General features: G+C 28.5%; 1 protein-coding gene across 1 annotated transcript; it reads left to right on the forward strand.

Moving 5' to 3' along the window:
- The first annotated feature begins 2,279 nt into the window (after positions 1–2,279).
- On the forward strand, positions 2,280–5,759 carry LOC145163753 (protein FAR1-RELATED SEQUENCE 5-like). Its single transcript, XM_079082534.1, has 7 exons — positions 2,280–2,409; positions 2,464–2,589; positions 2,771–3,488; positions 3,657–3,852; positions 4,189–4,827; positions 5,011–5,601; positions 5,718–5,759. The coding sequence occupies exons 1-7, from the start codon at positions 2,280–2,282 to the stop codon at positions 5,757–5,759; spliced, it is 2,442 nt and encodes an 813-aa protein (XP_078938660.1).
- Positions 5,760–14,155: the final 8,396 nt, after the last annotated feature.

Raw genomic sequence — 14,155 nt, forward strand, 5'->3', positions numbered from 1 at the left:
AATTTAGAAGTTCCAACCAAACAATATGTTAAAAATTCAGACCCTCTTAGAAATTCAGACATCTTAAAAATTCAGATCTTACCAAACATCCCCGAGATTATCACATATTACTTCAAGTTAGTCATCCAAATTTCACATCAAAAAGACGACATGATTCAACGAATAGATCAAGTTGTGGCTTTCTTTTACATCTTTGTGATTCGGTAATATGGTTTCAATTTATGATTTATGTATTTTGCTATCATAAGATTATTAACACAATTTCCAAAAGCCCGTTTAATTACAAGTTCCATATCCTTTGTTTTAGTTAAATAAAATGTTGCAGTTTGGCCAGAAATTACAAGATATAGTTAGGATTTATTTTAGGATAACTAACAAGTTCAAACTTTATTGTTTAACCACCAAATCATCAAAGTAAAATCAAAACGAGTACCAAACAGCGTCTAGACTTTAAAATGTGTCGCTCATTAATTTGTTAATTTAAATGAAATTGCGTCCCACTTACTGATTAGACAAAAATTCCACCATCTTGAGGAAATTTCGCAGGATTGTAATTAAATTTCTTTGAACATGGCCACTAACAAATTTTCACAAACAAGTTTGCCTATCTATAAAATGAACTATAAATATTAAAAACTATTGCTACACTCTTTTATCTAATATTTTCATTTTAATATATCTGAGTTCTAAGTTAATTAATGGTCGGCATCTAGTTAGAATAGTTATTGGTGCAAAAAATTTATATGATATAAGCATTGACAATTGCCGTGGTAGAATTTCATGCAAATACGTGTGTACTAATTGCTGACATCACACGTGGAAATTATGGATGTAATTTGTATTAATATTATTTAATACGCAATCTAGAAAGATTATGTGTATTAAAAATTCAAAGATTAGATCCCCACACAACACTCATTACGTCATTATTCTAGCAATTACTTAATATCATCAGTTTGTTTATTCTCCATCTCATGCTCTATATAAATTATTCGGGCATGGGGTGACGTACCGATTCGTTACTACGGTTAAACACAATTATCTGTTTACACATACATAGAAAGATATAAATCAAGTAGTCAATAACTTCTATAACTAAATAGATTTAATTATTAATAAGAAATTTTTAATGTAAATTACACCAATCGTCCTCATGTGTGTGTGTATATATATATATATATATATATATATATATATATATATATATATATATATATATATATATATATATATATATATATATATATATATATATATATATATATATATAGAGGTAGAGGTTCATTTGAGACCACCTATATTTTGTGAGACATGGGGACCAAATCTTAGCCTTTGATCAAATTTGATCTTGTGGCTCATAAAAAAAGGGATTAACACTAATTAATCTAACTGATTAGTTAATTAGAGGTAGATTAGTCACTATGTTAAATTTAAGATGATCAGGTTAGCTTAATTTTCACGTCTTCAAGAAATCATCTCACCTGTTAGGGTTTTCTACCAATTTATTCGATGAAACAACATTCCTTGTTATTCAATTCAATTTGATCGATATTCTATCTCTAATCTTATATTCTTTCAACCGATAATCGATTTGATTTGGACATTGATCGAACGATGCTAAATCATAGCTTTTAAATTCGCGATTTTTGTGTTTTTCGAGTTCATGTTCTTGATTCTTCTACATCTGCAATTGATAATCTGAGTGTTTTTGATCAATTTTAACTCTGTGATCATCGATTTCGGTAGAGGTTCAAGTGTTCAACGATTTCTGCTAATCTTCATCTTCAACAATTGTTTACGATCTTTCAATCTGTGAATTTTACTCAACATCATGAAATCGTCAATTGATCAAGGTTTGAGTTTTCATCAATTTCACTGTTACTTTCATATAACGTATTCAATTTTTAACCTAGTTCATGAATTGAATCATCAAGCTATTATCGATTTCTCCAATTTTATATTTGTATGATTTGTGATTTCAACAATCAAACATCATCTGTTGTTGAGACATCCAATTCAGCAATCAAACATCATTTGTTGTTGAATTTGTTTGACCTAGAAAACAATTTAATCTATAATATGTTATTTGACAATGCATCATCTATTTCATTGTTTGATTTTTAACTTTCATTCAATCATTATGTTTTTCAGCAATACGTCATCTGTTTTCGTTTGATTAACATCATCTATTTGCTTTTCATTAACATCATCTTAGTGATAAGTTCATGAGAATGCATGTTATTCTTATAGAATATTGTACATACATTTATATATCAATAATGATAACAGTTATGGATGATTTGGATATGCATGACATCGAAAACAATCATCTCGATGAAGAAAATCATCAGTTCGGTTCTAATGATTCAAAGATTCTTCATAACGAGGAAAATCAATCGGAAACCCAAGGTAATCATTGCTTTCATTGTTAGTTGCATATAACATATTCAATTTTTAATCTAGTCACAGTTATGGATAATTTAGATATGAATGAAATCGGAAATGATCATTACGATGAAGAAAATCATCAATTCAGTTCTGGTGATTCAGAGATTCTACATAATGATGGAAATCAATCGGAAATCCAAGGTAACTCTGTTACTGATATCGGTTATTCTTTATAGAATGATGTTGGTGATAAGTTCATGTTACTGCATATTATGCATATAGAATAATGCACATATAACATTGTCGTTTTTTATGATTACAGTCATATGAATGCAAATTATTCTGATTATATGTTAACATGGTGGTATATTCTTTTTTCTAGTTCAAAGTGACAATGTTGCAGCACAATATGGCTCTTGCAAACAATTCATTGGAGCTGATGGTTCTTTCTTTTGGATTCTAGAGGTTGAAGCTAGTTGGCTACCTCCTATGGGTTCAATTTTTAAAGATATCAAAGATGCTATTAAGTGGTATAAAGGATATGCATTAAGATCTGGTTTTGATATTAGAAAATCAACAGAGAGGAAAAATAGTGGAATCACAACTTCGAAATATTTTATATGTAATAGAGGGGGATTGCCAAACACTTCTACCTTAGACACGATTAGTGATGATCATAACAAGCAATTGAGAAATAGTAATTGTAAACGCACAAATTGCAAAGCTTTTGTTGCATTCAAAGTTATACCACATTCTTCAGAAGTTTACTTGTGGCGCTTTGAACAACAGCATAACCACAAATTGATCAATCAAGATTGTATGCATCTTTCAAGAGCTAAACGTCAGTTGGATGTTGTTGATCAAGCTTTTATACATAAGCTTTCGAGTGCAAAGGTGGGGGCAACTACAGCATATAGGCTAATGTGCGTTATAAAAGGAGGATGTGAATTTGTTGGTGGACTAGAGATAGATTGGAAAAATTTTACAAGGGATATAAATTGTCACATCGGGGGCACTGATGCAAATTTGTTGATTACAAAGCTTCAGAATCATAAAGAGAATGTTACAAATTTTACATTCGAATACAGATGTGACAAGAAGTAGTTAAATGCTCTCTTTTAGGCTGATGACACTTCAAAACAAAATTTTGAGTTATTTGGGGACGTTGTTTCGTTTGACGCAACATATCGTACAAACAGGTATTTATTCTGGAATTATAAACATTTTTAGTTATATATTCTAATGGTATTTTTTTGTGTTTTTTTTAGGTATTGTATGGTATTTGTACCTTTTACTGGCATTGATAATCACAAAAGGTACGTCACTTTTGGAGCTGGTTTGTTGTGTAAAGAAGATACAAATTCCTATATTTGGTTACTTCGGTCATTCTTGAAGTGTTTTGGAAAAGCACCAATCATGGTCGTGACCGATCAAGATCCAGCAATGAAAAAAGCTATTGAGATAGTATTGCCATACACAAAACATAGATTTTGTATGTGGCATATCACAAGTAAACTTCCATTGAAGGTACTAACATTATTGTTATATTCTTATCAGTATAAATATGACATTATTTTCAATATAAATATGACATTATTGTTCTTTTCTTATCAGAATATTAAATGGCATATTTTTTGTAATTAGAATAATATATTAAATGAAATGCCTTTTTATACTGTATTATATTCTTATCAGAATATTAAATGAAATATTTTTTGTAATTAGGATAATATATTAAATGAAATGCCTTTTTATACTATATTATATTCTAACAGAATAATATATGAATTGTTTTTTAAGGTAAGCTGGGAAACAATGAATGAATCAGATTTTAAGGCGGACTTCAATAGTATAGTATGGGACACCAAAATTGTTGTGAATGATTTTGAAATGAGATGGGATGCATTAATGGTAAAATATAAGTTACAAGACAATAAATGGATGAAAGATATGTTTGATTTGAGAAGCAGTTGGATTCCAGCCTATTTTAAAGATGTACCGATGTCAGGTCTAATGAGAACAACTTCTCGGTCGGAAAGTGAGAATTCAGCATTCAATAGGGTATCGCATCATGGTTATACGTTAAACAATTTCATGAATGCTTTTGAGTCTGTTATGGAAAGGCAAAGGAATAATCAGATCAAATTTGATTTTGATACATCTACTATAATTCCAATTATCAAAACACCTCTTGAAGATATGGAGAAACATGCATCTATGGTATACACCAGGACTATTTTTCTCATGGTGCAGAGGGAGATTCTTCATTCACTTGTTTCTTGTTCACAGAAGAGTGTTACTTCAGGTGTTGTTTCCGACATATGCATTGTCAAACATAAAAGGACAAATCTATCAAAGAAGAAGGTAGTAGTTGAGAAAAAAGAAAAAGTTGACATCGATTCTGGATGGAATTTTAACACAAGTGAAGGTGAATTTGAGGTAATGTTGACATTTTTATAATTCTAATATTTTAATTTTTATTACTAAATTATTTTCTTAAGTTTTTTTTTTATATTATTGTAATTTTTCTTATTAGAATATACTTAATATTCTAATAGTTTTGAAAAATATTCTAATTTTTCTTTTTTGAATATACTTATTATCCTAATACTTTTGAAACAGGTTGAATTCAACAGAGAAGATCTAACGGTGAAATGTTCATGCATGCTTTTTGAGCGGTTTGGAATTTTTTGTAGACACATCTTCTGTATTCTAAAGATTTATGACATACAAGAGATTCCGTCAAGATACATTCTTAAGAGATGGAGAAGAGATATTATCCCCACCACAGTTTTGAAAAGGACGTTTAGATATGGTGATTCGTCTAGAAATGTTGAGAAGGTTGCATACAAAGCTTTTTCCATGCTTGATCAATGCTTGTCTTCATTAAGTAATGATGACAAGAAGTTAGAAGAGTTCATGCAAAAGCTAGAAGTTTTTATGACTGATATTGGTGAACAAGGTTCAGACAAATCACCGGTTACAAAAGAAGCTCATATTGATAAACTTTACAGAGCTACTACGAATCCTGAAGTTGTTGATGTTGAAAATCCACCTATGGTGAAGAATAAAGGTTCTGGTACAGGAAAACATTTAAAAAGTGCTTTGGAGAAGGCTACTATTCAAGGTAACAAGCAATCAAGATCATGCAAAACATGTGGGGTTAAAGGGCATAATTCAAGGAAATGTTTGACATTGTTGAATAACTCCAAGGTACAAAGTGCATAGTTGTGTCTAGAAATATATTTCGATTTTTTTCGTATTTCAATAAAGTTCAATAATACCATATAGATAAAATTTTGAGTTTCTTTAGTTTGGACATTTTTCAGATGTTTTGGTTTGTGATGATGTATGAGACATTTGGTTTGTGATGATGTATGAGACATTTGGGTTGTGATGATGTGTTATACATTTGAAAACATATTGATTCTTCTAATATTTTCAATCTTTAATTTTTTGAAGTATATACGAATGATTGCAGTATAATGTTTTGTTATCAAATTATTATAATACAAGATTATACATGTAAGAATGTTATATAGGTATATGCAACATCTAATATTATTCTAATAGAATAATGATGCCACTATACATTATTCTATTAGAATATTCTACCATGGTCATTAAGAAGTGATCATAATACCAACTATACATTAAGCATTAATCACCTAATAAACCATATCAAGTTTCTTACATAATACTAGGCATCATTTTTTTGTCTAATTTGTTCAAAATAAGATAGATATTACAAAAGGAATTTTTGTTAAGTCACCATAACCACGTTCATAAAATTCCAAACTTCTATCAAATTCTATTTACTACCCATTTCCAATTCATCCATTCTATTGATACCTTCCTCTAACATCTTTTTTCTAGTCGCATGATCAAACTTTCCAAATTCGATTGCTTCTTTGATAACTCTCTCCTTGTGGTTGTCGATTTCATGTGTAGCAATCTTAACAGAATATAAGGCATGTAATTTTTCAAATTGCACATCTTGCACATCACTGCCTTTTTCCATTTCCACATTCCACTTTCCTTGCTTTTCTCCACAATATTTTTCCATATGTCTCATTAAAAGTGCTCCATTCTCTGTTGTCAACTTCTTTGTGTTGCAGTCAATTTTCATCATCTTCACTGTTGTTGATCGCAAACCTTTGATTTTATTGACGATAAATGTAGTTTTCTCCAGATATCGTATAAAGTACAATTTCTGCAATGTATATTAACAAAATTACATTATTCAATCTATTATATTGTAACTTTAATACATTTAATAAAAGTAAATGAAAACTTACTAATGATGTAGGTGTCATTCCATAAGTTTCTTCTAACGATTTTGTTTCTATGATGTCTATAATATGAACTTGTGGATATGTTAGGTTGAAAACAACAGCATACATCTGATCACCATTAAGTATTGGGAAAACCACCTGCAATTCCAACAAATTGATCAAAAAGTTAACATAATTCCTATCCTTTAATAATGTAATATTTTAATTAATAAAATATTCTTACGAGTTTAAAATCATTGAAATCTACATTTGCCTTGAAATTAGATAGAAACTCATCAACACGGGTCTCAAAAGTTAAAAAACGCTCGTCAAAAGATTTAGTTTCATCTAATAAATTAGAACTCTGTAAACATAGAAAAACAGAAAAATTAGAATATCTTGTTATAATATACAACTAAAATATAAAAGTTCCAATTGTAAAAGAATTTACCATAATTTTGGTATTGAAGAACAGGCGGTATGGTTTACTTTTTGACTTTTGTTCCTCGTAATTTAGAACAGCAGCCCAAGAATCAATCACACTATGATGTATAACATGATAAGGTCGCATGCTCTCAAAATCCTGTCTATGCATAATCTCTCCCGTATTTGTTTCAAAAAGTACATCCCTTAATTTTAAACATTAACAAAAAATATGTCATCAACATTAGAATAAATATCCACATGCATTATAGTTAAACAACAATTCAAAAAAATAATACATGTTTAATTGAAATAGCAAGAGTTAGTGACTTACATTATGTTTTTATCCTATGCACATCTTATTAGAACCTGAATCAAAAGAACATTCTGCAAATCGATTCTATCAAATAAATTCACAGCTTTATCCATATATGGTGATTTGTAAGAACTTATATCATTCCCTCCCCCCCCCCCCCCCCCGTGTCACCATTTTGAGATTCAACCCTTTCATGTGATCCTTTTTTTTCATTTTCATTGTTTTGATTATCAGCACTTGAAAAAATGGGATCTGAAAATAACTTAATGAACTTCTCTTTCAATTCATTTGTTATATTGACATCTGGGAACTTTGATATACAATCAGAAACAATTCGATACATGTCCTCCTTTCTGGATGAAACTTTATTGAACATCTTATCAAATTTCTCTTTATATTCCTGAAAAATAATAAAATACTAGAATTATAAGCATGTAATATTTTATCATCTCAGAATATCTTAGAATATTTACTATGATCCATAAACATGTAATATTAGAATATCCAGAATTTTTTATAACATCATACTTTAACGTAATATAAAAAGAAATTTTATTTTATATTTTAGTTAAAGTTACCTCAACAGTGTCATAAAGATCGTCTTTCACATTGGACGGTCCCTCGCTATCTCTCGTCATTTGTGTGATAACAACTTTTCCACATCCAAACCCACCATCTTCAATTTCAAAAGACTGCCTGCTATTCAAATCCTCTGTTGACCACATTGTTAATGTTGGAATTTTTGACTTTAAGATTAAACGCTGACATTCAAGACCGTCACAGTAAAGTAGCTGCATGATAGTAGTTTGTAAATTATATTAGATATTCATAAATAAAAAATAATTACAATAATTAAACAAAAAGCATACCATCAATAACAACATTGGGCCATTATAATAGCATTTCTTTTTATCTTGATGCCATAGAGATCTTGTATTCTTCATACAGTAATTTAAGTACGCACACCAATCAATGCATGAGATGTCTTCAACTCCAACTACTCTTCTAACAGGATCTATGTTGCACGTCCCATAAGAATGTGATTCAGCAAACGTATTCACAAACAAAGAAAGAAAATTTAGCTTGAAGATATCATCATCTCTTTTGGATTTCAGAATGGCTTCTTTGAATCCAGTGGCATTCATTGTTTCTTTTGTAAACTGGCTTTTCCATGTAACATACGTTTCGTTCTCACTGTCAACAAAATGAAAATCAAACAAGCTTCTTCCTCCATTTGGTAGACCAAAGACTTTATGAATCTTTTCTTTTGTGATCTTAATTTTTTTTATCAAGCACAATACTGTTGTTTTGATGATCATAATGTTGAACAACAAAATGTGCAAGCTTCAACGGAATTCTCTTGATGTTCAACTCCAAAAGTGATCCAAAACCCATCTTCTTTACACATTTTTTTTGAGACATACTTAAACTTTTTATAACTTCAATCATAGCTCCGGGATTCATTCTAGTATTTATTGAAGGCAGATCTTTTAATAAATCTTTTGTTGTTTTTTGTGTCTTTTTCTCGATGTTATCATTTGTATTGTCTAACTTCCTTTTTTTATTTTTTTCATCTTCAGAATGCACCTTTTGTTTCCCTATTGTTCAATGGATTTTCAGAATAAATAATATTGGAAAAAAGATAATAACATCATAAAAATAGAATACAACTTAACACTTCAGAATATTCTATTAGAATAACATCTATATGAATATGTCTACTATGTTTCAGAAGTCAGTGAATGTTGATACGTCAATATAATTAATAACAGAAGTAAAAGTCAATATCATGACTTAAGTACTTAATCGCATAATTAAGTCCAAACTGTTAGTGATTAGGGTTAGGCAAAAACCCATTAGGGTTTAACTAATATGTTATTAGTCAACACAAAATCTCCAATTAAAACGAACTATGTAAAATGTTTCTGCTAACTGTAATTGTAAATGCATAATCAATAATAACAAATATGAATTTTACCTATATATGACATTCTTGCTATTAGAATAACATTAATACACAAGATATTATAGTACAAATACAATAATTGATGATATACCTTTTTTTTCTTTGACATTTGCTGTTGTATCGGTTGGTTCATCAATAAGCTTCAATGATTTTCTTCTTTCAATTAGTCGTTCGACTATTGAAGTTTTTTCATGAGTTTTAGCCATATCCAACCTTCTTGCTGTTTATTGTCATTTTCATAATAAAATTAGGAATTAATAATTGATTTATCATATCCAAATATCTAGATTAACATTTAAAAATATTCTATTAGAATAAGGAAACAAATTAGATTAATATTTGAAAATATTCTATTAGAATAAGATTAATAGAACATAGAAAAACATTAATAGAATATAGAATATTTTATTGTAATACATAGAATAACATAAACAAATGAGATAAATAGTTTATTATAGTACATAGAATAACAGAAACATATTAGATTAATATTTAAAAATATTCTATTAGAATAAAATTAATAGAATATAGAAAAACAATTATAGAATATAGAATATTTTATTATAATACATAGAATAACAGAAACAAATGAGATAAATATTTTATTAGAATAGAATAATTGATGATGTACCTTTTTTTTCTTTTTCTTTTCATGTTGTAGCTGATAATTCATCAATCGACTTCGATGATTTTCTTTTTTGAACCAACAGTTTGCCTGTTGAAGTTTCAACTTCACTACTTCTACCGAGTGTCATCATTTTTATTTTTGATTTTTTCATTATTGTTATAATATTAGCTGCATGAAAATAATTAATGTTAAATACACTTTAATTGTTGTTTGTTATAGAAAAACACTTACATTTATTTCAAAATTATATTCTAACTCATCATAATAAAGATACACATAATAAATTTAAAGCAAATTGACCAATATGCCCATGCACTGTTTATTTATGAGATTAAAGTTACTTGAATTTTCTATAAACACAGTTACATACATACACATAAAAAAACAGAAGCAAATTGATGAATATGTCCCTCTACATAATATTTTTCCATCCACTTACCCGAGTGATGCTTGACTTAACCATGCATAAAGTTTATACAATGATTAAAGTTTTATGTAAAAGAACAGTTAGAAGTTGAATCACATAGTAACATGTCAAAAGTGGAATGATAACTCTCTATTTTCTCAGAAAATGCAGAAAACCAATATAATATCTTGATTGTCAATTACACAATTTTGTTTTTGTTTATGTGATGAGTTCTATACTAATTCAGATCAAGTTCTGAATTATTAGAGGACATAATATACAAGTGTTTAATGGAAAAACTTTATTATTCTTCTTCAGACCAAGACCACCAGGACCAATACCATGAGGAGGTTTCTTTTCATATCTGCCTTGAAAGCACTTGTGTCTATTTCCCTTTTCACATACACACAAAATCTCAAAAGTAATAAATAAATGTGTTTGGTTGGAATCAAAACCGAATGCCCTTGCAAATAAATGAAAGGCTAAAGCTTGATTTATCATCAATCCAAAGAATCCCACATAAGAATGTATTAAATGTAATATAAGTAGGGGCACATGTTTGTTATAAATATATACTCAAACAACACAAAAACGCTCATATTCTCAGATGTGAAGGCTTTGTCTCATTGTCTGTGCTGAGTATTTCACTAAGATACAAGAGCCCAATGCCCTAATTATTAGTATGTGGATATGGAGACTGGAGCAGCAATAGAAGGTCAATTCTCGAAGCTACATCGTCGTTTTCAAACGGAAACAAGGATATAAAATGATAATTAATAGAACTATTGAAATACCTGGAATTTCTTGAGAATTTTTGGTAATAATGTCATTTAGATGATCTGATGGTGTAGATTCTGAAGCACGTGTTGATGTAGCCATCTTCGTTGATAAGAAATACTCGATAAGAATGAAATTAAGTAAGTTTAGGGTTTTATCGAGGGATTAGAGACCAAAATATGAATCAAAACGTTTAAAATCGATATGACAAGGGTTTTTAGGGTTTTTATAGATGTTTTCAAGTGAAAATCGGATTCACAACATCGAAAATTGAAATCGATACAAGGAGAAATCCAAGATGATGAGTTCAAGAGCACAAGAAGTTAGGGTTTTGATGGATTGTTTAAAACCGAAAAATGATAAGAAGTTTGGAAGAGGGTTTTGAGAATACAGATGAAGAAATTGAGTTTTTTTATTTTAATTTTCTTCCCTCGTGAATAAGTCGTAATCTCAAAGTTATTACATTTGTCCCTTTTTCGTCCCTGGAAAATAAGTCCTTATATTTTTAGTCCCTTTTAATTTAAAAACTTGCACTTTGGTTCAAATATTATTTTAATTGTAAAATAAAATTACTTAATTACAAATATTCTAAAACAAATATTTTCATTTATTCTAAAATTTTACTTTTACTAATAGAGACAATGTACTTTTTTTTTCTAAAGTAAGATGTTCTAAAATATACTAAAATTTTATTATCCTAATTTTTTTTTATTGCAACAGGATACTAAATTTAATTTCATTTATTCTTTTTATTAAAATATTCTAAAACAAAATTACATATTATATTATAGTTAGATAATAAAACGTTTTATTATTAAGTATTTTAATGAAACCAGAATAATCAGAATAATTTACATAAAACAAATTAGAATAAGCTTAATACAATATTAACAATATGTGTTTTTATTTGTCAAAATTATTGTATAAGAATAATAAACATATATGGATTTTAATCATTTATCATTTTACCAAACAATTTTTTAATCAAATAATTAGGCATCATCAAACAAAAATTTTAAACGCTATATAACATTTACTATTAAGCAGTAAATATTTTATCAAGATACCAACTAACTGGTTTAAGCATATCATTTACCAAAATATCAATGGTTTAAGCATATCCTCAAACATAAGCATTTAAAAAAAAACAAAATAGAAATTAAATTGTCTGTATGTAATAAGCCAATATAAGAAATTTTCAAACTTTCTTCATTTCCAGATTGTCTCTTGCTTCACTCCCTTCTTTCATCAACATACACCTAGTTTTCTTATCAAGTTTTGAAAATTTCAATGCTTCTGCAACATTCAATTTTCTCTGCTTGTTAATTTGATGGTTTGCTAGCTTAGCAACATAAAATGTACGCAACTTTGCAATCTTCTTAGATGTCCTAACACTTTCTTCTCCCAGTTCCACATCCCACTTTTCTTCTTTCTCACCCATGTATTTTTCCATGTGCCTCATCAAAAATATATCATCATCATTTGTCTTAGCTTTTGTTTGCCATGTCATTTTCATTTTCTTTGGCTTCACAGATTTAAACAAAGAAACCTTATCCCGCCGATTGTTGTACAAAAACTTTGAAAAATACATTTGCTGCAATGTATATTAATAAAATACCATTATTTTTATAAAATTATAACTATATTAAGTAAATAAATCTTATAAGAATATAAATATTATATTTTATATTCTAATCATAATTTATTTACTTATACAGAGTGGTTTTCTTAAAGTAAACAATTATGATTAAAATAAAAATTTTAGATTTATGCAAGAAACATTTACCACAAGTTTAGGAATCTTTCCATAGATATCTTCCACTTTTTTGATGTATCTTATGCTGTCAATGATTATATGTTCTGGATTTGTAAGGTTGAAAAGAAGACAATAAAAATGACCACGGTTGTGTATTGGAGAAAACACTTGTAGTTCAAACATAAATACAGATGAATTTTATAAATTTTAATAATGAATATGTTATCTTGTAATCAAAAATACATACCAGATTAACAGAATTGAAATCCACTTTTCTTTTGATGTCATATAAGTAATTGTTTACAGCCTCATCAAAAAGTCGGAATCTTTCGACAAAAGGTATTGAAGAATCCAATAATTTTTCTGTCTGTACATATAGAACAATAGAAATATTAGAATACATTGTTACAAATTATAATTAGAATATAGAAAATAAATTTAAAAATTAAGTACCATAATTTGAGTGTTGAAGAAGACACGTGGTGGTGATTTTTTGTTTCTCAGGTTTTCTTCTTCAAAATTAAGAACAGCAGCCCAACAATCAATAACGAAAGGATGTATCCTATGATTTGGACGTATACCCTCAAAATGCACCCTATCCATTATGTCTCCAGACTCGGTTTCAAACAGCATTTCCCTTTAAACAAAAATATTTCATTGTAGTTAAAATATATTATTTAACTAAAACTAATGTAAATTAATTAGAATAATATTTTCTTTTGAATAGTGTTACAATATTCCAATAAGAATATTACACAATACTCAAATTTATAAAAGTATTCCTTTAAGAATATGCATATATAATTAAAAAAATTTACTAAACATTATGGATTTACTTACATTGGATCTTTGTCTCCAACGCATCTAAACATGATTTGCGCCATTATCTCTTGCCCAGTACTGACTTTTTCACTTAAGTCAATTACCCTATTAACAAAAGGTGATCTAAAAATATCTGGATTAGTCACCTTCCTTTTCACTCTTTCATTCACATTTTGACCCTTTTTCCCTTTCTCATCTAAAATATGCTCTTCATTCCCTTCTAACTCTCCATCTTCATCATTACCCTCAAAATTATCACCAGTTTCTGCATCGTTCATTAGTTGGGTTATTTGAAGATAAAAGGAAGGAAATTCTGAATTTTCAAATGTTAGTTTTTTTGGAACAGGAGATTTTACAACTGGATTTGGAATTGTATTTGAATCTGGATTTCTGTTTGAA

Source organism: Lactuca virosa, chromosome 3, assembly GCF_052849685.1.
Source record: "Lactuca virosa cultivar CGN04683 chromosome 3, Lactuca_virosa_CGN04683_v6, whole genome shotgun sequence".
Classification (NCBI taxonomy): Eukaryota; Viridiplantae; Streptophyta; class Magnoliopsida; order Asterales; family Asteraceae; genus Lactuca; species Lactuca virosa.